General features: G+C 39.9%; 1 protein-coding gene across 1 annotated transcript in view; it reads right to left on the bottom strand.

Moving 5' to 3' along the window:
• LOC121614879 (zonadhesin) overlaps positions 1-26211 on the bottom strand; it is a 41368-nt gene extending 15157 nt beyond the window's left edge. The window contains exon 1 of the mRNA XM_041948969.1: positions 26118-26211. Within this exon, the coding sequence (XP_041804903.1) occupies positions 26118-26211 (94 nt within the window). The remainder of the gene's footprint in view (positions 1-26117) is intronic.
• Between the last annotated feature and the right edge of the window lie 502 nt (positions 26212-26713).

The raw sequence follows: 26713 nt of genomic DNA on the forward strand, positions 1-26713 counted from the left end.
ATCATTGTCCCCAAAACATACACGTTAATAATCTGTTGGCAGTTTCAGTGATAAAAAAGGATTGCAGCCATTGAACAAATTACTGTGATTAAAAAGCATGTCTTCGTTATCAGATGAGGGTAAGATTATTGAAATAGAAATAATATTCACGGAACCTCTTGAGAACTGTTAACCTTAAAGCCTTACAGAAACAGAAATCACTGTTAATTATGAAGGATTTAGCTCCTAACATGTATATCTCAAAACATTACTGAACAAGCTATTAGTGCGAAGGTATTTGTGTTCTGTTAAGACAATCAAAGCTGATTATCCTCTACATGCAGTAAAAGGGCAACAAGTAAATTTGCAGATCAGAGTGAATCCACTGACTCCAACATGCTTAGAAAAGATAAATCAAAAAGATGAGTCATTAAGAGCGTTAACATATGCAATCCATGTTCTTGAAAAGTACACAATGAGGCATGTGTACATTGTGACTTCTTATATTTGGAAAAACAGGCTTCACGAAGAGTCCACAAGAATATGTTTAGTGTACGTAGAGCAGCGCACACTGAGAACAGGTGGAAAAAGAGTGACAAGAAAGAGCCACTGTCTGATCCACCTGTTGGGACATTCCTGTAGCCCCATCGGTATGTGTCAATAGAGAGGGTGGCCTAAGACAAATATTAGAGCTTTTAACCTGTCCAACCTAAAAGAGGGTCTTTGTTAGGGAGCAGTTACAAAATACTACTGTACATAGTACCTGTGTATAAAAACTGTTCACAAGTTTTTGTGCTCACTGGCAAAGACAAGGCAATACAATAACTAGAGAGAGAATCTATATTTGTCCTCAAAGACAGCCTGATTTCTCAAAGGATAATCAAGGTTTTATCCCAGTGTTAGGCGTGTGATTAATGCCACAGGAAGCGAGTTACCTATAAACTGACCTACACAGGCCTGTGCCCAGCAGGGACTGATATTTTGAAAGGCTTGAACATGAAGTAAAACAGGTGTATTGCTCTGTAATGTCTTGCCAAAACTCAGTATTTGCACTCCAAGGCAGCAACACACACAGCTATCCAAATAAATATATTTGAAATCATTCAGTTAATGTTTTCTCACCCTCAGTTACTTATTTCCTTTTACTGTGCACATATTTGGCACAACACCACTCTAGTAAATGGTACAATCTCTCCCTTAGGCATGTGAAGTATAATGAATTCCAAAGGCTTCCATTTTTGGGAGTAACAGCTATGATAATTACTAGAAAGAAATCATCTGTCTGTCTATTGATAAGGACTTCAAGTCACTTTATCAAGATATCTGCCTTTGAGTAGACCATTATGATGGATCTTATTGGTAACCAAGACAGTCACCAGTGTAGCCTTTCTGCCCCACCCAGATGTGTAAAATGTGATGGTATGAAATCATCAGTTAGACAGTGCTGCCCAATTACATACCTATAAGTCCATAAATCAATACTTGTACTCCTACCGCCGACAAATAAAGGATCCATTAATAATCAACCTTGTACAGAGGAAGCGAGAGAAAGAGCAACAAGGGGCCAAGACAAAGCAATATACTGTGAGCTTTTCCATGGATCATTGTGTTCTACAGATGCCCTGATCCATGACTAACAGTTAATAAGCCTGTGTTTGCGTTTTGAATCTCCCCTTTGCTGCCTCTGCCATGTCGTAGGTAAAAATAGAACACCTTAGTAAGCGAAAGAATGTTATTTTGGAAAAATGGAGCAATAGCCATGTTGTACTTTTTACAAATCTCAAGGAGAGAGCGTGACCTACTGCATGTTCTGTTTAGGAGAGTGAGTTTACCATTAAATATTGCTTAAGACAAAAAATGATTAAGAAAGTCTGAAGTTACAGATTTTGATCAGCTGCTGAACATGCATGAACCGTCTGTAATATGTAACAAGTAATCTTCCATTTGCACTTGGGTGGGAGTGAAGGGGTCAGCATGCATGGGCTGGTCAAACAGATTTGGAAACACCCACCTCCCAAACCTGTCCAATGTTGGCTTGGGGGCTGCGCTCAACAATTTCAGAAACCTTCTGAAACCAATAATCTAACATTCATGGCCACTTTGCCAGGCCTTTTGCCGTTCTTGACACATCTATTTGTGTCACTTTTGACTATTGATTTCTGTACAAATGAGTGCATCATTATGAATGCCTTCCAGGAGAGATGATCTGAAAAACGGTGCCTGACAACCCACCACACTAAATCATTGAACTGCAAAGCAAAAACAAGCTCAAAGCTAGGTACAGTAACCTCCCTCTACTTGAGTTCTATAGTTGTATGTTAGCCCTGAGGATTTTCCCATTCTGAGGAGACATACGCTGAAGTTTCTGTCTCTGTTTGGGACAACATACTCCTGAGGGCAGCTCTTTTCAAAACTGACTCTTGCAAAGACTCAGTTCCGCTCCAGACTGAGGGAACCAAAGTACCATCATCATCATCACTACCATTTGACATCAGATCAGATGCCTCATCAAAGAGAAGCAGTTCCAGCCATGGAATTTAGAAGTTAGTGTGATATATATGTTTAATAATTTATTATGGCCCTCAAAGGATGTTAGAAAAATTGAAATGGTTTTTGATAGGAAAAAGTTTTCCTGCCTTATTTAAACAATTATCATGTCTCATCCCCCACTATGATGGCTGGCTTTTAACCCCGCCTTCATGTGTGGCCATTCAGAACAACTATAAACACTTCTGACGTGGTCAGACCACATGTACATGACAGAGCTGGACATGGCCCCTGGAAAAAAAATATGCTTCTAAGTCTGTTTGTCCCTTGCAAAACTTCTGTCCCTTCATCTTGAAAAACTGTCCTCCACCCACACATCCTAGTTCAAGCAACCTTTTGTCAGAGTTCAGTTTATACCAGGTTTGCACCTAAAGGTCACCCCTGCTGAAAAAAAAAAAAGAAAATCAATCTACGCTGCAGCCTTTCATCTACGAATAGGTCAGTCAATGGCATATGAAAATCTTCTCTGCCTTCCTTCCAGTTTGCTTGTGTCTTTACAGTCTGCAGTCCCTGGGGATGTCCTCAGCTGTAGCAGCAGGTCAAGGTCGCGGCTGATAGATAACACTGGGTAAGACAGGGCAGACACTGAGCTCTCCCTCATGTCAGAGCTTTAGCACTTATTCTTTTATTGAGCTCTCATTCATATACTCGCTCCCTTCCCTTAGATGTGGGAATTAAATGAGGACAACTGAGATCACGCCGCTTGTCCTTTTTTGCTGTCTTGGGCAGTGTACAATGATTCAGTGTAGGGTCAAGGTCATCAGGGATGGAGACCAGTGGGAAAACAGGCCAGATTACAGGCTCTCATTCATGTCTCAGGTTTTAATTGAAATCTTTGAGCTTTTCTGTTGATGGTCTATTTCTGCAGTCTGAGGAATATAAATAGCACTCTTTTGTAGCTTTGAAGTGCATGTGGATGTTTTGGCATATCTAAACTCTGCATGTGATTTCTTTTCTACTGCTCGTACAGAACATAATGTATGGCCTTCAAAATACTACAGAGGATTGACTGCTTGTGAACCTCGTTGATAATTATAGTAGTAAATTACATCGGTACATGAATGTTGAGGACATACGTAACTGCTTAAGTAGGTCTATAACATTGCATTTTAAATCCCCTGACTATTTATGGGCACATTTTTACAGGAGCTGCCATTTATAGTCTGTCTGCTGGAAAATGACCTATTTTCAATGAGGTTTTTAGAATGAAGAGTTACCACTGAAGGGTGAAAGAAAGCAGTGGAACTCCCTTCTGTGGAATGTAAAGTAGCAAAGGTATAGGTTAAAGCAATTTTCTCAATCTTTTGAAATAAAACAAGCCTATCAAAACAAATTAGGCCTCATGGTGCGCCGTCTATTTAATATTCATTGAATCATCTGACTTGCGAAAGCATTTCTTAATTTCACAGGGACAAGTCAAACTTGTTAACATTTCACCCTCAAGCCTCAAAAGTGAATAAGTGTTTATGAAGCAATAAAGCAATAAATGACCTTTCACGCATTCAAATTATTATTGCAATAAACACACCCAATTTAATATTTGTTAGCGTTTGTTTTTGGTTTGTTTGTTTGTTTCTTTCTTTTCCTCCGCCTTTTCCTTTTTCACAAGACAAGGTCATGAGCTGTCCTCCCCCTTCCTCTCTGTTCCTTGCTTCCGTCACGCTCCACTGAAAAGTTTCCGTGCAATCTTGCAGGTGTTTCTTGGCCTGTGGCGCTTCGTTTCACAAACAGAGCCTGACTTCTCCTTCCGCTGCATGGTTGCTAAACAGGTTGTTTAATGAATACAGGTGCTGTGGTTCTGCTCTGCCTATCAGGGAGACATGATCAATACTGTAGGCAAGCTGCGTTTAATTGTCTTTTGTCAACACTCTTCATTCCCCTAACCCCTAAATCTGCCCAAACCAGAGGATTTATTCCATTCTTTATCCTTCGTCTGGCTTTTGTGTGCATGCAGCGTGTTTCAACACCCAGCTACCAGTTAGGCATGAAAAATGTGGCTCAGATCTGAGAATACTAAAGTTTAGAAGGAATTCTTAGGAAGAACAGGGTCAAATCAATCATTGCTGGGTTGTGTAAAAAGAAAATAAAAAAGCACAAGATTAGCATCATAAGTCCAAATATAATACTGTATATGGGACTGCATGTTAGAAAAGGCTTTTTAAAATAATTTCAAACCAGGAGGCTTTTCATGCACCAAATGTTGTCCTTTTACTATTGCCGGTTCAAGAACTCATGTGCTTTATTTGAGCTATTTCTACCATCCTTAGGCAGTTTTTTTAATTGCTATGCTTGCTAATTACAAGCCACAGTCATCAGGATGTTTAGTACAAGCTGGTGAACAGTCATTCAGTCATTCCACCAGAAGGTGGCACTCTGTCTCCTTTTGAAAACTACCCGAGTGTCAGAGCCATGACTGCAAAGTTTCTGAAGGTTTACGAGCCACCTTATAGAAACTTCAGCTTTGATTTTTGCTGCTGATGGAAATGTATAATGTTAAACTGAAGTGAATATTCATTTTACATTTCAGGAAAGGTACTGAAATACATTTTTAAGAAATAATAATAATATATAATAATAATAATAATAAAATAGTAATGTCACCACATTTGGACATGGATTTGTTGAAACGCTTAGTTTGAATGGTGCTTTCATACCCGTGAACCTGACCCAGAAAGTAATGAAAAGAATATGAATTAAATTACAATAACAATTGATCTCACTATCTAGCCTGTTAAAGCAAGATAATTCCCATTTGTGAGGCCTGATAAGGAATTGTTTTTTTTCTGGCTTCAGTGATTCTCTCACTGATAAACCCTGAGCCCAGCTACAATACTCCGGCAGACAGTGGCCCAGTGTCCTATCTCCCCTCAATTAACTTCAAACTGCTCTCCATTACACGCTACAATGAGACACGCAATTTCATTACCTCACACAGACCCATCAGCGCTACTAATTGTTTTTCTTTTCATTTTCAGCATCCCTCCATCTCCTAGGGAGTGGGTGTGAAGATATCCCATGTTCAGAAAGATAGAAGGATACAGGAGGTCTGGGGGGAAAAAAAGGGAAAGAGCATGAGACAGAGAGATTGTTGTTGTCCTGTGTACTTGCTGTTTATTGGTCCAGTAGTGAACAGAGCTGGGCAGTTAGTCCGTATAACCTTCAAAGGCCAGGAACTTGAAGCACTCACCGACACTTAATTCACAATCAGCAAAAGGTCAACACAGACACAGACACATGTACAGAGAGTAGCTGTAGTTTCTGAGCTAACTGGCCAATGGCATTGTGGCTCCACTTTCCTACCTCCAAACACAACAAATCAGCCACACTCTGCTAGAATTTCGAAGTGCTTTTATTGCACTCCGAGCAATGTTAGGAATACTTGTCTGAAAAAACAACTGATTTCCAGTGATATACTATATATTACCGCAATGGATTTATCAGACAAATAAACACTGCCTGAAATGCTGACATGCTCTGTAGAGCTTCTCTTTGAGTTTGTCATAAGGAGTCATTTGAAATATGGATTGTAGCAGCTCTAAATACTATTTTAATGTTTTGTTTTGTATCAGAATTTTGACTTTTTTTCTGCACCAGTGCTTTTGTGAGACCTTTAAAATAGTGGTGTGCTAGTGATACAAGTATGACACCAGCGGACGGAAAACACAAGGAGGCAACGGAGCCAGGGGAGCTTAACTGCCACTTAACCACTCAGAGGAAAGTCTCCTAATTAATAATGCACCAAGTAGTGCATATGAGTAGCATGTGGTGATGTCATACACAGTGGGCCTCCAGCATCAGCAAGACCCACAGAATGAGTCATTCTGCCTTGAGTAACCTCCAATCAGCACTGCAATGCAAATGTAGAATTTGTTGCATGTTTTATTCAGTCTTGGTGTGATCCTGGGTTGTAAGTTGCATATAAAGACAATGTGTGGGAGAGACCAGTGACTCCCAGAAACTTCCAACAGAGAGGATGCCATGGATAAAATCCCATATGTTTGCATGGCCCTCTCAAGCATTCGTTTCATAACCTCAGCTGTTTTTCAACACTGGTCCCCCTGTTCCTTCCACATATGAGCTGAATTGAATCGAATGCATCCAATTGAACGTGCCCCAATGACTGAGATGTGAGGCAGGGTCTCCAGTCTCAAACTGAAATAGTTTCGGTCGTGCTATCCAGGATTTGATTCGCTTGCCCAACCAGCCGAGACCAGTTTGTGATGAGATGCTGGTCTCCAACAGAGCTATAGAAATCACATCCACGCTGTTTCACCTTAGCTGAGGCATACAGCTTCTACACTAAGCAAAAGAGGAATAAAAAAGAATGACAAACAGGCAGGGAGAGAGAGGGAGAGAGAGAGATAAGGGGAGAGAAGTCTTGGAGCTTCAAGCAAAAAGGTTGCCTGCCCAAAATCCTGTGCAGTCGAGCGTATAAGAACAATCAAAGCTTTCAAACACACACACTCACCCACATACACACACACATGTCCTTTGCACAGCTTCTTAGTTGTGTCTTAGTTCCTTCCTGTCTCTTACCTTTTTTTACTACTCAAAAGCATGCGGCTGTGGTCTGTAATGGTCAGCCAATAGGACTTGAGCACCACCTTTCATTTAACAAGAGCTAAAAGAAAAACAGTGAAAAGACGAAAGCTTTGGTATTATAATTACTGAGTGATCTGCATATATTCAAACAACAGCGTATTAGCCCAAGGTAGGGCCTCTATGCCCTGACAGGGAGATTAAAAGTATGTTTCTCCTTTTCTGTAAAGGGACCAGGCACTGAGGCACCCTGGCAAATCCTCATTATGTTTTGAAGATCTGTCTTTGCCTGCGGCACCCAACCTGTGCACCTTTTTGCTCAACCTAGCTGAAATAGATAACAGTGAGCAGCGGCATCCAGGTAGAAAGGACCGCATTTGAATGTCAACTGTCAAATATCAGAGAAGAAGCTACAAATGGCACAGCAACTTTGTCAGAGTCGTAAAGACGCACATTATCTCAACATGGAGCTACTCTGATAAGGCGAATAAAAGCCATGGGAATTTTAATCATGATATTGGGGATTAGACTTGGGAACTGAATGGCATTAATTTGAAGTTGCCTAATGCAGCCCTGAATGCAAAATGAAAGCAATTCATAAGAGATGCATAAAGAATAGGCATGGTAGGAGGTATGTTTTAATAATCGATGCACTGCTTTATTTATGCAAATACTGGCTAATTTGTAATTATCTGAGTGGGTGCATGTTTGGAATCTTTTTTAATCATCCCTCAGCATATAACTAACATTGTATAACCCATCTATTTTTGCTGATGGGGATGAAGTAACTAGAGAGTACAGAATCTCAGTGCAGGGTAACATGCCACAACGCTGAAAATTTAGCATGATGATGTACATTTCAGTTGTCCCACGGTAGATCATTAACCGGATCAATCAACAATGCTTAGGAGCCAGCCCTGCCATCAAAAAACAGAATGAGCAGTGTAGAATCTCTGTGTGCGCCTGAGTACAACAATTCTCATCTTTCGGTCGACTGTCATAGAAGTATCGTTCAGGGTTGTTACAATGGTTTGCTCTATGTTTGCATCAGGTTGACCACATGGGCTAAGAAAGATTGTTCCTTCCTTGGAGGTCTGATTGCCTTTTTTGAGGTTTATCCGTGAGTGTGCGTGCGTGCGTGTGTGTGTGAGAGAGTTGGGTGTGTTGTGTTTACCCTATTGGGTGGGTGTGCACCATGTATGTGTTTGCATTACAGGTAAAAGTTGTCTGACCCTCACTTTTCTGATGCAACTCGTGTATTGATGCACAGATGAACAGGGGTTTGCAGTTGTCTCCAGAGGACTCGACCACTAACAGCGGGCTTCGGGTGCATGCTCACCTAGTCGATAAACAATCTGAGCACCACAAAGGAACAATAGCCACCATTCTATTGCCCACCCAGCAAACACGTCCTTTTAAAATGTCAAATGAAAAAGCTGTTCCAAGGGTGCAGTGTTCTATTGATTCAAAATGGGCTCATCATTTGACCACTATGCCCAATTTATGGGCTCCCTCCATTTTGGATACAAAGTGGTGGAGGGGCTATTTAAGAAATTGCAGAAAAAACACATGAAATCTTTAAAGTGTATGAAAAACAGTAAAGAAATTAAAATAACACTTTGAAATGCTCAATTCGTGAAAAGCCGTGGAAAGAGCTATGCAGGCTGAGAGATGATTAAACGAAACGCTCCATTTTTTACCACAAAATCCCAGCTATAATCTCCCTTAACTGCCAATGTGAGAAATGAAAAATAGCAATGTAAATGAGTGACACACACAGGATTGATTATACAGAACAGGAGTAGAAAGAGGCAGAGGCACTGTTATGCTTGGAGAGAGACAGAAAGACAAAGGGACAACAGTGTTGTTTCATATATATATAGTGCCCACTTCCTTTGAAGACTATATGATGTGGATTCAATCGGGTTTAATATTTTTCTTTCTGTGGCGCTTGACCCAGTGAAACCTCCCCATCTGATCAAGCCAGGCTTTTCTGTCCCTTTGATAGCTTCCTCAACCAGTCCAACCACCATTCCTCTCATCATCTCTCATTCTCTATGTATACCATCCACTCAATCCCTTTTCTTCCATCTTTTAACCACAACGCCCTACCAGCTATCTTCCCTCTGAGGCAAGCATTTCTTTGTTTTTCAAAGGCCCTGTGCTTCCTTACTTTTTTTAAAACTTAAAACGTATTCCTGTGTTTCCCCAACATAAGAAAAATGGTACATCTTAGATATTAATAAGAACAGATCTCCTAGTACATGGTCAACACAACAGCACAATCTTATAGTACATGGTCATTAAATAATACCTAAATCTGGTAAATATAAACAAACTTATGTTTGACATTCCACCGAATAGGTATCATTAGATTATGGTAATGTTACCACAATTCCATTGCGAAAACTGAATGTTGATATGTGATAATCGTGCAATTTATGATATTATTTTAAATTCTAATTTTTTATTTACTTATTTACCATGTTATAATAGTATGATAAGTCAAGGCTGCTAAAGCTACTTGGTTAAGCTTAGGTTAGGTAGTAATTTTTGCAAATACACAGAAGGTTGCTTAAGTAATTCTGGTTCTCTGAGTGAACAGAGTATCGTTTAGAGTCGTCTCCATCAGAATTGTGACCAGTGACTCCTGTAGATGCTGTGCACAGCCACCGCACAGGTGTGAATAATCATCTATATCACCTGACCTTCTTGGGTCACTCTCCGTATATATGAAAAATGTTAACTGGGTGGAGAGATACTATAACTGCCATTCACTATTCTTTCATTGAAACATTAGTGAGGATTTGTAGGATTTGGGGTTATTTTAGTTAAAGGTAGGCATAGTTATTTTGTGATATTCTTCATTAATCATGAGACCTGGCCCTACTCCACACTGGTTCGAACAAAGACGGCCCCTCTCTGCTTTCCAGCCTTTTCAACGAGAGAGTACAGGGGGAGGGAGACTTGTCACAACTTTCACAGCAGTACCGTCTAGATCAATGTTAAAATGATTTTTAATGGCAAATACTTTGTGTTGCAGACTTCTTATGAAATCTGGCAGGAATGATATAACCTCTCAGTAATTTATTAGAGTAGTAAAGCAATACATACTGCATACGCTGTCCAGATCATTCAATAAAATCACTGACGTGCAAATGTACTGAATTACATTACCACCATTGTCCTGCAGTACTAATCCCATTTGGAGAGGCTATTGTTGGAAGACGGAAGGAACATTGTGAGGAGCTTTTAACCCCAACTGACATTCTTTCTGATAAGGAGACAGTGATGTAATATTCTAGTAGTGGGTCCATTTCCCTGACAGAGTTACAGAAATATTTAAGGCATGGGATATTTTTGTCAGTCACCCTTACATTGAGTAGTCTGTAAGAACAAGCGATGAAAGATGTAAATATCACAATGCTTAGAATGCCAGGGGGAAGCAAAAGTGCTAGACAACATGACCATGTACAAGAATATGTGCACATTCTGCTAATTCTGCCCACATGTGTTGATTTAGATCAAGTTCTCCAGCAAGCCAAAACTGTAAAAGTATACGCTGTGTTCATGGTGCTGTTATTACAGCATCTCAAGCTTTTAATTCTCTTAAACTCCCCCTCCACTCAAATCTTTTTTGCTTCTTGTTACCACAGTTGAATGTTTGAGCTTCATTTTACAGAATGAGTTATGTTGTATGAGTTTGATACTAGTTTTCCCATTTGTCTGCTGAAAGTGGAAAGTTACTCTGTGCTCAATGAAAATTCGTTTTTAAAAAGGCCGGCCTACGAGCGTCATTTGGGACATCACAAATAGTTTGGGAGCGAATCCTGGTCCAGTATTCAGCTTACACAAGAGCGATATTGAAACCATTGCATAATTACTTAGAATGGACTTTTCAGTGAAGTAGGTGACATTTCCTGTGAAGTAGAAGAAGAAGAAGAGAAGTAGGAGAATGAGAGGGATGGAGTTCCTGCCAGAACAAGCTAAAAGTTTGTGCAAGTATGTCACCAAATGGGAGGAGGCTTACCCATACTTAATAAAGAGCAATGTCGGCCAAAATCATGCTTTTTGCAAAATATGTCACACGGATTACTTTCAAGCATAAATGCTCCCAAAAGGTGCAGAAACATGCTCCGGCAATGACTGCATTTATGCTATCACTCCCCTCCATTTTCATAATCACCCTCTCCTACCTATTGTCTCACTTGCCAGTCGCCTCTCTCGAGATCCCATAATGTATAAGTGGTGTATACGCATCCTTCAAGTAATACATAAATGAACTAAGTGCTTTATATTCCCTTTTGTGTTTTCATTTCACCTTTAACCAGGAATCTGATGCCGTCTACCTAACTGTAGTCACTTAATGTAGGCACTAGTTGCTTATATATAAAGCAAGTGGTTGCCTAATGGTGATTTTAGAATTCACTGTGTGGGATGGCTCAGGGCGGGGTGCTGGAAAATTTCTCTTATTTTGAAATCCCAGTGTTAAAATCTATTCCATGTGTGTACAGAGGAACTGCAAATGGGAACCAAAATGCCATGAGGCTGAAAATAATTTAGCCTTCATCTGTCTGTCAGTATTCCTGATGTACCTTTCTCTCATTGCCAAAATCTGGGACAGAGCTTCTCTCCTATGGTCGTGTTTGTCTGTCTGTGTATGTATGTGTCATTCTGTCCTACATGGTGTGTTCTTCAGGCCTCAACGGCTCTGTGATGAATCCTTATGGCCCGGCAGGCATCTGCCTGTATTACAGCTGGGCCAGACTAATGAACTGGACCCAGACACAGTCATAATCAGATTAATGACTGTGTTCAGGTATAAAACGACCAAAATCAATGGAGAGAAGGCGAAAGAGAGGGAGAGTGGAGCCAATCCTTGGCTAAAGGATGATTAGACACTGTGGGCAGGCATGGAGCCAAGGTCAAAGACCAACCAGCCGATTCTAGGTCAAGGAAGGTATGACGCCAGGGAGCAAAAGTAAATATAAAAGGTGACCAGGTAGTCAGAGGCCTGCAACATTCTGTCGGCCTGCTGTTGATGCCATATGGAAAATTACACTGAATGAATGCAAATCACTAATATTTTTGAGAGGCATATGGTGACAAAGGTCAGGGCCATTCCTGTCTGCCCCGGTCACATCCCCAAGGACAGTTTGACTCATGGCATCGACTGCAAAAAAGGATTGAGATCACAGTGTGACTGACTTAAATTGAAACCACTGAATAGTATTCTGGGCACTAACTTCCTAACAATATGTCATGCGAAAGCAAAGACTGCATAGTAGAGCAAATGTCAGAAAAAGGTAAAGCCTGTGATAATGGAAAGGGACTGCATGCATACCAACTAGATCATAAGACATGGTGAAGGCTTCCTCATATCAAATACATCTTTGGGATTTGACAATGTACCAAGAAGGGCGAGAAGAATCAAAGCCTTCACTTGTATCGATGGGGTACGGGTTTGCAGTATGTGCGGATTTGCGGTTTTATTATAGCTAAATTTTTGGACAGAAGACAGAAGAGCAGTAACATTACCAGCACATGCAGCATCCACTAAATGCTGCATAGCCACCCCCTTTTTACCCTGTCAGTGACTAAATAGAGTAGACTAAATGGCCAGAGGTGCAGCGCACACTAGTGGGCGTGGGAGTTGAGACTTAAAAAAGCTACTGGAAGTTAGACGAACCAAGTGAGAGTTCACCACAATAGATGTTCATGTTCTGGTGGCTTACACAGTAACATGCTTACCTCATGTTCTAGTAGCTTTCCCAACAGATTTTCTTCACATAGCTCATTACGACTGATTGCCATTTGGCTATGACTTGGCAGCCCACAAACTTACTCCAAGTGGCACTTGAGAGTTTGAAGTGCCACTGGATGACAGGTTTCTTTTAAACGACTACATCACCATGGCTTGCTGTCTAAAGTGGGTCATATTCCACACAGCCCAGTTGACACCGCACCTGACCAGGTTGGTCAAAATGAGCATACACTTATACTGCTTACTGCACTTATACATACTACTGTACCTGGGAGTGGAGCTCAGCTGTGCCAGTCTTTGTGTTCGGCTGTCAGAGCATAGACACATGATGATAATCCAACTTGTTCAGGCATAACATTCAGCTTAAAGTCAAATCAATCTTTATCTTTATTGTCCCTTGAAGGGAAATAGTGTGTGCAGCCTTTTCTATCAGGCACAATCCTCACAAATACAGTGAGACACACAACTACAACAGGTGAATCCTTTGGAGGCAAGCCTTAATCTTTCTGCAGGCTGGAGTTGAGCTTTTCTTCCATGCCCAAAAGGAAATCTTTTTCTTTTGAAATCTTTTTTCAGAATTGTCTGAAATATGGCGACTCTGTTGAAGACATGGGCAGCAGTTTTCTGTAGCTTGCTTTAATTCTCATAATTTTTCCTGTGCTTGTTGAGGATAAATGCATACAGATAGAAATAAGATGCCACATAATCATACAAATGTATCATAGCATCTTGGATGGAAACAAGGAAATTGTTGCAGTCCACCATATGTACAGTAGGAGCAACATGGACTGGTGTGCAGTTATCTTTCTGTAGAAGATTAATTGTACTGTCGTCAATAGTGATAACAGATAAGTAATGGTGCGATTAGGGATCTTCCAAGTAAGAGATTCTGCGTTTATGTTGTAGCATTTCTTCATGTAAAAAGTAAGAGTGTTCTTTCATCATGTTCTTTGAATGATTACATATGCAAATGAGGATAGTTAATAGCTTTAACAACAGCAAATGGAGGAGCAGTAGTTTTATTCCAAACTACTCAGAAGTAAATGCTTCTAGTCCCTGAGATCCAGTGTTCCATAAAGCTAAATGGCATCTTGTGTTCAACTTTGCAGATGTAATCAACAGATGCTAAACAGGATCTGCTGTGGATATTGCTTGGAATGAGTTCCATGAATGCTTGGTGTCCATATCCTGTGGTGGAGCACTTTGCACATTTAGTGCATTTGGTTGGGGACACGCTTTACGCTCACTATTTGCATATTCATTCAGTAAAATAGTTTAAAATTTTAAATTGCGCCGTTGATTATGCTGTGGTCATCTTTTTGATATTTCATTCTGTTTTCTTATCAGGATGTTGATTTGGGTGTTCTCTCTTTCGCTTTTTACAATTCACATGTACTTTAAAAGGCTTGCATGCAAACACACACACACACACACACACACACACACACACGAAATTACCAGATGATTTCACCTTATCCAGCAGTATCCAGGCTACCATGGAGGGAGCCCAGCAAGAGGGCATGTGGGAGTTTCTTCACAGCAGGCACAAACCACCGCACGAGAAAGTGCTTCTTATTCTAGTGTATCAGCCCGAGACAGATGCCACCCCAGAAAAGAAAAAAAAGAGACACATTTTGGAGCTGTATTTAACTATGTTTACTCACAAAATTGATGCAATAATTTGCATCAGCTTTTTCATCATTTTAGCAAGTTAGCATGTTACTGAAATAACTAGCGTTTTTGATGATAACTAAACAGCACAGCATAAGTTGAAGCCAAAGGATAATTTTAGTTTAACTTTAATAACAAAATACCTCTAAAATTAATGTGTTATACTGTAATTTGTTAACAGATTTCAAGGTGCATTATGTAAGAATGTGAAGCGATTTGCGTGTATTAATTGCTTTGTCTTGCCATTATGTGGATGGATTGTAATATCATTTTTAAAAAATTAGACCTTACCCGACTTTCTCAGTCGCCTGCAACAGCCTGTGGACTGATTTCTTTGTAAAGGAACTGACATTATATGCACTCTCGAGTGCCTTGCCGAGAGCACCAAGAGTGTGCAACGGTTTGTGATACGACCTAAAATTTATATCATTGTAGTTTTAGTTTGTTTCGTTGTTTTTTTAAGGTGCTGCCATTTTTCATGGTAATACAAAAATAACAGGCTACTCTACACTAAAAAACATGATTCTACCTCTTTTCACTCCATTAGTATGTAAAGGAACAAATTGTAAGAAAGAAAAATTTAAAAAACTGATATCTTTATTAGTTCCTATATGTTTGTAGTATTGAAATTGAAGCATAGGCCTACATGTGTTTTGGAAGGTGTAACCTTCCGCTGTAATGTGGGTTAATTTGATTCAAACTCAAAATTACACAGTGGGTAGGATCAAGCATCACAATAGCAAATATTTGTCCTCGAATTTACAGATTGTTTACAGAAGTTTGAAGTTGGTATCGATCCATTTTTGAGCTTGGCTTTGAAGCTTTTTATTGATATATTAGTGTATATAGCATTTTTATGTATATTCATGTATACATGTATATTCACAAAAACAATGCACCAGTCAGTGGCCTTGGTGGAATTTTTATACTTTGGCTCCAGCAAGTTTAGTAATCCTCTGAAATCCATCGTTGTCGACCACAGAAACTACTACTAACGCCCTTCAGTCTTTGGCTATATATTGCACCGATGCATCATGTTATTTCTTCAGCTCTGGGACTGTTATGCAGAAGCGGAGCTCCAAATGCCTCTTTCAGGCTCCTTTGGCCCGGCTGAAGCTCTGTTGTTGTTGTGATTTGAGCTTTTCTAGGTGGAAATGTGCCATACAGCTTCTGTTTCTGTTAAGAACATAAGAGATAGTAATGTTATTCTAATTATGACTGAAATTTTTCTTCCAGCATTCAGTGTTTATTTCAGCGTTCAGTCTTCTGTGTATCAGGTCACTGTTTTTGCCAGTGCCAAGGATGATGCTTGATCGCACCTATGGAGTATGAGTGCAAGCAGCGGGATGCTGATGGCAGTACACTTAATTACCACCGGTGTCATTAATAATAAGGATTTTCTGAAAGTTCCACGTAGTACCTTTAAAGTCTTTTTTGTCTAACTAATTTGGCCTGTGAGAGATATTTAAAAGCGTTTTAGATACTTCATCATGAATGGCTGTGTGAGCCACCGGGAATACTTAATTGGCATGTGCCACTATTTGGAAAGCCTGTGTGCTATAGAATCCAATGCATGTTGCTGACTTATAGAAGAAGCTAGAGAGAGATGAGTGAGGTGCTGTTTCCTTGTCGTAACTCACTTTTTTTAGTCTTTGTGGTTGCTCACTATCCACCCTAGTTCTGTGAAAGGCAATGCACAAAACCGGACAAGATACAGCAGACCTGATACCTGCTATATGTAAAATCAGCTACACATTACTGCAAACAAGGAAGCACCTTCAAATGTCAACTTTTTAAATCATGGTATGAGTGCATATTATTATAGTCTTGAGTCTGACGTTAAATGTGTGAAAACTGGCAGCTCAGTATTCTCTTCTCTTTTACAGTAATAGAAAAACTGAAATTTTTGTTCAGACTGGACACCAAGCAAGCATTTGCTTGGATCACAGTCATTTGCTGTATTTTCCAAATTGGTGAAAAAAATGTACTCATCTTTTATGGTCAAAGTTTAAATTAACATTAATATGTATTTTCTAATTTCTTCGAACTCTGCCAGCTTCTTTTTTAGTATTACGATAAATTCTCGGCCATCTTGAACGCAGTAGGACCAAAGGCGTGAAATGTTATATGCTGATTATTTACTTCTGTGTATTGCAAACCCTCTAAGCTTTGACAATAAAATACACTTTTAAAGGTCCAGTGTAGGAATTAGTGGTATCTAGTGGTGAGGCTGCAAAGTGCATACCCCCCCACCTCACCCTCCCCAATGGTGGCCACCAAAAACGGCAAAGGCTGAGTCAGTGTTTGGTTTGGAAGGTACTTTATTTTTAGCTTACACTGATGATACTTTGTCTCACATGTGAAGAAGAAACAATCTGACAGCTAGTCTATACTTTTATGAATACAGTTTCCTTGTTACTGTACTAATTCACTTTTACATGCCTCTGTTTTAATTATTGTTTATGGTACCTACTAAATTGCAGTGTTTCCCCGACATTCATTCTGCACCGCTGCACTGCCTCTGCAGAATTCTGAGTGCTGCTGCTAAAAGTTTACATGATTAATAATATCCTCTTTGTCTCACACACAGGCACACACAGGCGCACACACACACACACACACACACACACACACACACACACACACACACAATGAGCATAGCAGACACACGCTAACATGCTGACGGATTCTGTGTTTTTGTATTTTTAGTTGAGCTAGACCAGATAATATTTAGTTTGGTGATTCTAGTTCTAAACTAAACTTTCATTTATTATGAGCGCACATGAACTGCAGATACAGTAAGAGTAACAATGAAAGTCATTAGGCTATGTTACAAATGATAGCATAAGCGTTATTTTATGTGGTATTTCATCAACTGACACTCTGAGGTAATTAATGGTGTCAACTGTGGTGCTACTGTCACTGACGGCAGAGAGCATCAGGCATTACTGGGGTGATCACTGGGGAGGTCTCCTTGTGTGGCAATGATACACTCAACTCTGCTCTCTTACCCTCCAGGAACCCCCTCAAAAATGGATGACTCATTTACATAAATCTCACTGATGAGCTCAGATGTTTTTTTTTTTAGTTATCAGGGGTGGGGGGTAAATGTATGTCTTTTAGGCAGACCTACTTCTGTCTGATAAGCCGGTTAATACAAAGACATGTTGTGGGGTGCAGTTAAATCTAAGTTCAATTTACATTTTTCCTGTCTAATGTCTTCTCTGGGAAAAAAACAAAACAAAAAACATCCAGTCTTCTGGCCCACTTTCAAGGCACAAGTGGTGCACTAGTTGCCTGCTATTCCCATCCTTGTTACAATATATATTTTGGTCTAAAGCTTCACACAAACTGTTTCCACTCTTCTCAAGAGTGAATGGATAAACTAAAAACATGAACAAAGATTTATGGTTTTACTGGTGTTGACTTGTTGTGGATTAGCCTGCGACTCTGAACTCACAGCTTCTTATAGGTCATCATGGATAGCTTAACTACAGCAGGTTGCTGCTCTCATCACATATTCAGAAGGAATCATTTACCTCCATTGAGTGGTAGTCAAAGCTTGCAAAAAGTCTCTTTAATGATCCCCTCTGCACTGTAAGACTTATGAATAAAACACACCAAGATCAATGAATTATTGACTATGTGTCATCAAGTAAGGAAACCCCTAATGAAAAAGTGGTATCAGTCCAGGCTGTAATGCGATGTATGCAAACAAAATCCATTAACTTTATATGGTCACTAATCAAAAGAATTATTACTCTAACAAAATAGAAATGTAGTTTGTGCACAATAAAAGTAAAAAAAAAGAAATCATCTTTACAGTGCACTAATTCTTCTGCACATTTCACTGCAGCCTTTGAGATTCAGAGAGACTGAGAAATGCCTACATTGTTTTGAAGCAACCCTACATGTGTGGGGCTTAAAACCTTTGGATGTGAAGAAAATCAATACTTAATCGCAGGGGTGATTATAATACCATTGAAATACCAAAAATAAAGAAAAAATAAGATTTTCCACTATATATGACTAACCGAGTGTCATGCAGATTTCAGCATAAATACTTCCTGTGAGTCAGTAATTGACTGTGCCCTTTAATAACAGCCATGTTTTTTTGCCCCCCACATCTCAAATGTATAACACCCAAGTGCACATTTCCATGCAAATAGACTAGAAATGCATCACAAAATATTTGAAATACTCACATCGTCACTCTCTGCCTGTGTCTGCTGTCTAAAGCTAAATAGTGAAGTGGTTCTTGCTGTCTATTTCTGAAGAGCGGTGAAGCATGCGCCCATTTTCTGTCTTTCCCTGACAGCCCTGTGATGTGTACAAAGCCCCCATTCCTCAGCTGGGAAATCAGCCTTACTACAGCCCCGTCACAAACAATCAGCACTCATTACCCACTACACAGCACTACATTCTACCCCATTTACCTGCAATATCTGGGGTGTGTGCTTGCTTGCCAATGTGTGTGTCTCGGTGCGGGCAGCTGATGATGATTTTGTTTGTGCACAATGAATTGTGAGCGCTCTTAGGTGAATTGCTGGTAGCTGCATAGCTTTCAGTCTCTAACTTGGTGAATGAGCTCTATGGTCGGACAGTGTGTTGATGTTACCTAAGCCCTCTAACCTTGCATTGAGTAGACCAACTGTCAAATTCAGAGAGGTGCTTTTATCTGCCTGGTGCGGTGCCCCAATGTTGAGCACTCAACCAATTACCTCCCCGTCAGACATAAACATGTATGCCGCGTTGCTGCTCTCACTGTCTATGCCTCTTTGAAGGACATGATGATCACAACAAACCTCGTGTCAGGGAGAGGGCCATTCCAGGAATTGAGTGTAATTGGTGAAGAGAGCTGTGAGCTGGTTGCTCTGTGTGTAAGCAGATTACAGGCTGGCTTGGTTGAGACCCCCTCAGGGCGCCACAACATGGCTGTTGGTACGTGGTGTGTAAAACAAGCGTGTCACTCATGAATTATACATGGGAGAATGCCCAACAATGAAATTGGGAGAGTGGGGAAAACGAGGGAATACAAGGAGGTAAAAATAGAAGAAAGACTGAAAGAGGGAGAGACCTCGCTCTGTAACAATTAAACAGAAAACAGGTGTAGCCAGCCACCAGGAAGCCAGCCGGAATTTGCTGAAAGCAGGGAGCTCCGGTGCTTCTGCCATTTTGCATTGTTTGCAACACATTGTTGCTGTTTTGCATACTTACCCCCTGCTAACAATGAGCTTGTTTTACATTGAGTCCAAACCATTGCTTATCATTTTTGCCAAAGAAAGCCTTCTTCCTGCACCAGCTTTTGTTCTCTCTTCTAAGTGTGGCATCTTTAAGATTAGTCTCTTTCATCATTCTAAATAGGTCCCTTTTGGACTATTAAGCTTTCCTCAGCATGCCATGCTTCATTGCATCATTGCACATTTAAAGAGAATAATATACTCATATATAAGTAAGCCAAAATATTCTGCTTGTTCACTTTTCTTCAACTGTTTTTGTTCAAATAAGTAGCTCATCACACCTCTGCAACCCCTGGCAGTTATAGACACACACTGTATGTGCAAAAAGAGCATCGTTAATTTCTTCACATTCAGCATCAGGCCAATATCGCTGTTTTTTTTGTAATTTGCAAAAACAAGGGTTCGACCATTGAAATATAACATCTTGAGATCATCTCTTCCCTTTGAAAACTTGGTTTTTGCCCCATTGAGACAGGAACTACAAGTATTCCACCTCTGGCCTTCATCTGCAAATTTACACCACATTCATTTATTCAAAGTGTACTTTTTGAATTGTTACACTTTAGTTCACCGGCATAGATGTTAAAATAGTGACAAAGAAGCTGCAGTGTTAATTTCATTTGTGGACTTGACTTTGTGTTTCACTGTTACCTCTGCCAAGGAATAAATGCCATATATCTTAAAATCCAGTTGATAGTGATTTAATAGTGACAAAATATAGCCAGTTGTAGAAATTTGATTACTCCATATCATAATCCACAGTCACAGGTGCCAGTAATCCTCTGCGGCAGCCAACACATGTAATGTCTGAAACTTTGTACATGAAGCAGTTGTTTTGCAGCAATGCACAATTTAGAAGTACATTGTAAATGCACAGCTGAGATGATAAGGCTTCAGCTAGGAACAACCATACTTGGACCGCTTGCAGATTTGCATATCATAGAAGAATGGACTATTGGCCTTGGCGGAGCTCTGCACTTTCCAAGTGCTCTTTTAGTTGTTAGTGTGTCTTTGTTGTGTGTGCTGTATTCCTGTAGGTTTCAAGCTTGTTAGGAACCAAAGATAGTTACTAACTCAAACCAGTCAAACCCTCCAGTTGGCTTTGAGTTGACATATTTTCCAGACTACAATCATAATTGAGCCCGGTATATTAAGAAAATGGAATACATTTTCAAATATGGGTTCATTATAAGTTTGGAGATGCTTTTAGAAGCAGCAGAAGTTCTGTTTTTGTCTTTTTTCAGACATTACTTTCAGTATAGCACAATCAGTCTGTGGGCAATACAGTATTAACAATCTGAACCTCAGATAGTAGATCATTAAATATGTACGGACATTAGTCCCTGAACAAGGTGCTTCAGGATTTTTTTCATTTAAAATCGGAAAAAAATACAACTACAGCATATGTTATGTGGCAGACATGTTCATTTTTTCAGTTCATTTACTTCTCAGCCATCGCTGAAAAGGAACTAAATTCTTTGTTTTTTGTGAAAATTACAGCACCGCTGCACTGCGGGATCCGACTAGTAGAACATCAGCCACAGTTGATAATGACGCTCATTTCAAGACACATGACAAAACAAAACAAAGTCAGCACGTAGAAAGACAGCCACCGATCAGGATTGTCCAGTGCCAAATGAGCATTGCCAGTGCAGCTTTAGCAATTCAAATTACCTCTCTCCTGTGCTTTGCATTCGGATGCGGCAGAAAGAAACCCTTGATAATGGTTTTCATTTACCCCCCAGCCAGACTAATCACACCAGCATTGGTTCCACTCACTGCTCTGGCTGATGCATTGGAAATACTGCAGCCCAGCACTGTAGGAGGCAATGGAGCAGGTTGATGCCCCCGCATCACCCTGTGTCCCAGTGCCAGTTTTCACCACACACAACCTCAGGGCAGGAGCGCAGAGGATCCTGGCAGATTTGTCACAGCACATACAAAATGCTCACACATACAGTAAACACGCTTTTGCACGCTAACCTGTGCAAGCTCATCACCGGGGGCCAGATTCACACACACACACACACACAAAAACCATGCATACAAATTTTTGTGATATTTATGAGAAAAGACTGTGCAATAAGAATGCACGTACCTCACTTGCACTTAAGACCGTGCATAAACACACTTTTCAAGAGCAAGCAGAGTGTGATATGGTGAAGGGGAAATGGAAAAATAATATGTGAAACCGAATCTAATATGCAGTGTTATTCTCTTAGGCTGTTAGTCAGTGTCGGTGAGTATGTAGATATTTTGCTGTCTACACAGTTGATAATTTAAATTATGTGCATTATAAACTTCATTTTTAGGGATGTTGTGTACTCATGTATTATTAGAATTTTAAATTATTCTGCTTTCTGGAATTTTTTTTTCTTTGTATTGTTATAAAGCATTTTGTGAACTCTCTTTTAATATGATTGCTATGTTTAAATAATAATTCATTGCCTTTCTATCCATTGATGACCATGATTAGATAACAGTATTAGTGCTAATGATGGTGTAGGGGAAAATTTGGGATGAATCAGGGAATTAATGAAACTGTTGGTGCTATAAATAGCTAATGGCTGTGCCCACGATAAATAGCTATAAATAGCTATGGCTATACTGCTCCCGACCTCGCCAATGGTATTTATATATATATATATATATATATATATATATATATATATATATATATATAAATTTTTCACCGACACTGGTGACCATGACTTACATAACGTCTATGCATATTTCTCCTTTTATATGCATGCAGAGTTCAGTGTTGAAGCTCTGTTTTTGCCTCTGGCCTGAAAGTGTGGTCGTTATAGACAGGTTGTGTGCACATAGATCCTTTGGATCCTTTGGATCTATGTGTGCATCATTACTGTATATATAGTGCAGTGCTGGTGATGACAGAGTAGTCCTGGAGCTGCAGTGAAACATAGCTAACATAATCTTATTAACTCAGGCATTTAAAATACACTGAATTATTAAAGATACATTTGACAGTATCCACAGTACGTGAGTGGAAAGCGGTATGGATTATTCATCCTTATTTTTATTCCTCCATAAATATCCAGGGCAGTCAACATTCACTCAGAAAATTAGATAACTGGCTTATAATGTGAGTCAATTCTTTCTGCAATCAGGCCCAATTCCATCCTGCACTGAGTCACAGTTTGTTCCAGGAGGTTCGGGTTTATTTTCAGTAAATTTATTGCTGTTTTAACTACACTTTATATAAAGTGAAATTATACTGAGCCAAAGCGTCATCTTTTTTTTATTTTATTTTTTTGAGTTTCCTGCTGATTTATCTCAGCAGCAGCCATACAGTTCTGTGGGTGATACAGAAACAGCCAGAAACCCTTGCAGCTGGAAGGCTCCACCAGGCTTTTGACAATTAATCATTCAAAGCTGAAGGTTCCATTTGTGGAGATCGTGTCCATTTGCCACATGGTCGAATAACTGAATAAGTCAACAGCAACAATGAGAGAGAATTTGTTCTTGGCTTAGCCATTTCTCAAAATAACTCTCCTGAGGCTGAAATTGAGACGATGAGAAAGGGGAGGAAATGGGAAAACCAAATTCATGCTGACACTGTGCACCACCACACTTGCTCAGCTGTCTATGAAATAATAAAGATGGAACACTGAGGTCATACTTTATTCAGAGTAAAAGCCTCTTCTGTTTTTGCTGTGTTAAAAGACTAATAATAAACCCTGTCAGTGTCTGTTTCTGATTCTGTCTCCTCACAATACCTCCATAATAACGTCAAGTCAGGTCCTCTGTGCTGTTCCGGCAGTGAATTAAAACAAAAGGAAAGGGAATTATAAGAACAGGTTATGCAGCTTCACTTGTACCCTCAGAACAACACAGACTGACTTTATCAAAGACGTATCAAAGTGTTTTCAGAGCTGCATAAATCTACCATATCTTTTTTTTTTCTGCTGTGACTCAATTATCTGTGATTTTAGGCTTATGGGTGTACTGCTCAGGATTTACAAACAGGAAATTCTAATTACAACGGTGGTGCGAGGACAGATTTTCTTAATGTTTGCTCAGATGGTTGATTAGGTGGATGAAGTCATTAGACAGCATTTTCCTGCATAATTAACAAGATGCTGACAATCCAATTTAACAAGGATGATTGTGAATTAACGCTTCAAGTCCATGCCAGATGTAACTGGCAGAGGGTTTGAATTTTAGAGCTGAAATAGTAATACAAACTTGTTTAAAAATTATGGTTTATTGTTTTTGTCTTCGATGCCTGACACCCATTGACCTTGCTAGTGGTAATAAGATATGGAATCAGTCTATTTCAATGGAAAGTTTTTGGGAAGAGTTGCCAGAAAGATTAAAAGTAAAGGAAAGATGAGCCAAGCGTTGTGACACTAAAACCCTTTGTTGTGTAAAATCTACCGAAGGACTTTTTGTGACAGAATAATTCCACTTTTATTCATTTTTTTCCCTATGAAATCACTAAATGAGTTGCTTCAGATTGATTAAGATGAAGCTTAATGCAAAATGCTATTGTGTGTTCTTGGGATCACACACGTTGAATGTGTGGGTAAAGGACAGTCTGGTTTTCTAAGATAGCTAAATAAACTACAACTCTTGCAATCACTGTACTTACTTTAAGTACTTAATGCTCACATGCTGTGTGTGCATACAGCATGTATGTGTGTGTGCGTGCGCGTGTTACTTCACGCTCCATCTACTTGAATGTGACTTCACTCCACTGCCACTGATTTGCCCTGTCAGGGAGCAGCAACACGGGTCTCTGCCCTGTCACATCATGGCGTAGCATTGTTTGATGATAAGAGAGTGTTGAAGACACTCAGCAGTGTCTGGGGTGATCAACGGCTGTGGAGGTGCAGCAATATTGCCTCAAATTTGTCTTGGTCTCTGGGCGAACCTGTTGTAGCCTCAGCTGATGTTTTGTTCTAACTCTCATTTGATCTTTTTGTCTGCTTTTTCTCTTCTTGCCCCACCATTTGAATGGTCTGACCCTTTGTCCACTTTTAAGTTCCACAAAATGGATTCATGCCTTCATCCATTGCTTTCAAAGTCAGAAAAGACTGAGGCATGAACTTGTGTATGCTGCATTGTCCTCTTGATTTTTGTGAAGCTCTCAGGTCTAACTATGCCATGTCCACAAATGTCTGTTTTTTATCTTTCCCCTTTATTTATTTAACAGCGTTTAAAATGAGTTAACAGTACATCTTTATTGACTTCAGACTTGAAGGGCATAGTTGAATAATGAACATTTCTGCAGGAGCAAAGTTGTTTTGATTCTTACATTCCTCTCTTGCTCTTTAAGACATCACATTGTCAGCCTGCCAGCCAAAGGTGTGAGACATTGAAATGAATCAACACACAGCAAGCTGTGTTGGTTGCAGCATGGCCTTCACAGTTTTTGTATCATGCACCGTAGCCTTGGGGTTCATGGACTTTTAAGGCCTTCAGCTAAACAGGTGTACTGCATCACTGGGAGAATGTTGTAAAAGATAAAAGACTCCATGAAAATCGAACTTAAGGCACCTAAAACACATATAGAAAGGTTAGTAATGCATAGGCAGTATAACCCTGATTCCAAAAAAGCTGGATTGTTGTGTAAAATCTGAATAAAAACAGAATACAATGATTTACAAATCATTTTTAACCTATATTCAATTGAATATTGTACAAAAACAAGATATTTAATGTTGAAGCCTACAACATGTTTCAAAAAAAGTTGTGACAGGGGCATGTTTACCACTGTGTTGCATCACATTTTCTTTTAACATCACCCTGTAAGCGTTTGGTAACTGAGTACAGAAATTGTTGAAGTTTTGAAATTGAAATTCTTTCCCATTCTTGTTCGATATATGACTACTCTGAAACCATGCTGCTGTAACACGTGCAGATGACACAAACGCTCCGGTAGAAGGATCAGGACTCAAATGCACGGCACAGACAGGTTTGGGGTAAGAGGCTTCAGGCTGTTTTTTTAATACCAAAAGTAAAATTCTTTTCACAAAAACGATGAACAAGAGGCACACGGCTCAAAAAATACAAACAAGGACGCTAAGGATAATTCAAGTTCTCAAAAAGGCACGGAAAAACAAAAACTCCCTCAAGGTAACTGGGTGAACAAGGAATAGATGCTGGGCTGAAACGAGAGGAGAGTTAGGGTTTCACAATAAAACAGGAAGTGCAAGACCAGACTAGACGCTAGTGAAACAAACAGCTTAACAGACACGACGAGACAGAATGTGGTTTGGCATTGTCTTGCTGGAAAAAGCGGGGATGTCCCTGAAAAATATGTCATCTGGATGGCAGCATATGTTGCTCCAAAACCTGTATGTACCTTTTAGCAGATGTGCAAGTTCCCCGTGCCGTGGGCACTAACACACCCCAATACCATGACAGATGCTGGCTCTTGATCTTTGTGCTGGTAACAATCTGGATGGTCCTTTTCCCCTTTAGCCCAGCGGACATGACATCCATGATTTCCAAAAACAATTTAAAATGCGGACTCATCAGACCACAGCACACTTTTCCATTCAGTCCATCGCAGATGAGCTCTGGCCCAGAGAAGTCAGCAGCGGTTCTGGATGTTGTTGATTTATGACTTTTGCTTTGCATGGTGGAGTCTTAATTTGCAATTGTAGGTGCAGCGTACTGTTTGTGTGTAAACACAAACAGTGTTTACTGGCAGTGGTTTTCCGAAGTGTTCCTACACCCATGTAGTGATATTTTTTATATAATCACGTTGGTTTTTGATTCAGTGCTGCCTGAGTGATCGAAGGTCACGGCCATCCAAAGCTGGTTTTCATCTTTGCCCCTTATGTGCAGAGATTTATCCGGATTCTCTGAATCTTTTGACAACAATATGGTTTAGAGATGGCGAAATCCCTAAATTTCTTGTAATTATGCCTTTGGAAACATCCCTAAACTGCTGGAATATTTGCCACACAGTTATTCTCAAAGTGTTAAACTTTGCCCCATC

Source organism: Chelmon rostratus, chromosome 12 (assembly GCF_017976325.1).
Source record: "Chelmon rostratus isolate fCheRos1 chromosome 12, fCheRos1.pri, whole genome shotgun sequence".
Taxonomy (NCBI): Eukaryota; Metazoa; Chordata; class Actinopteri; order Chaetodontiformes; family Chaetodontidae; genus Chelmon; species Chelmon rostratus.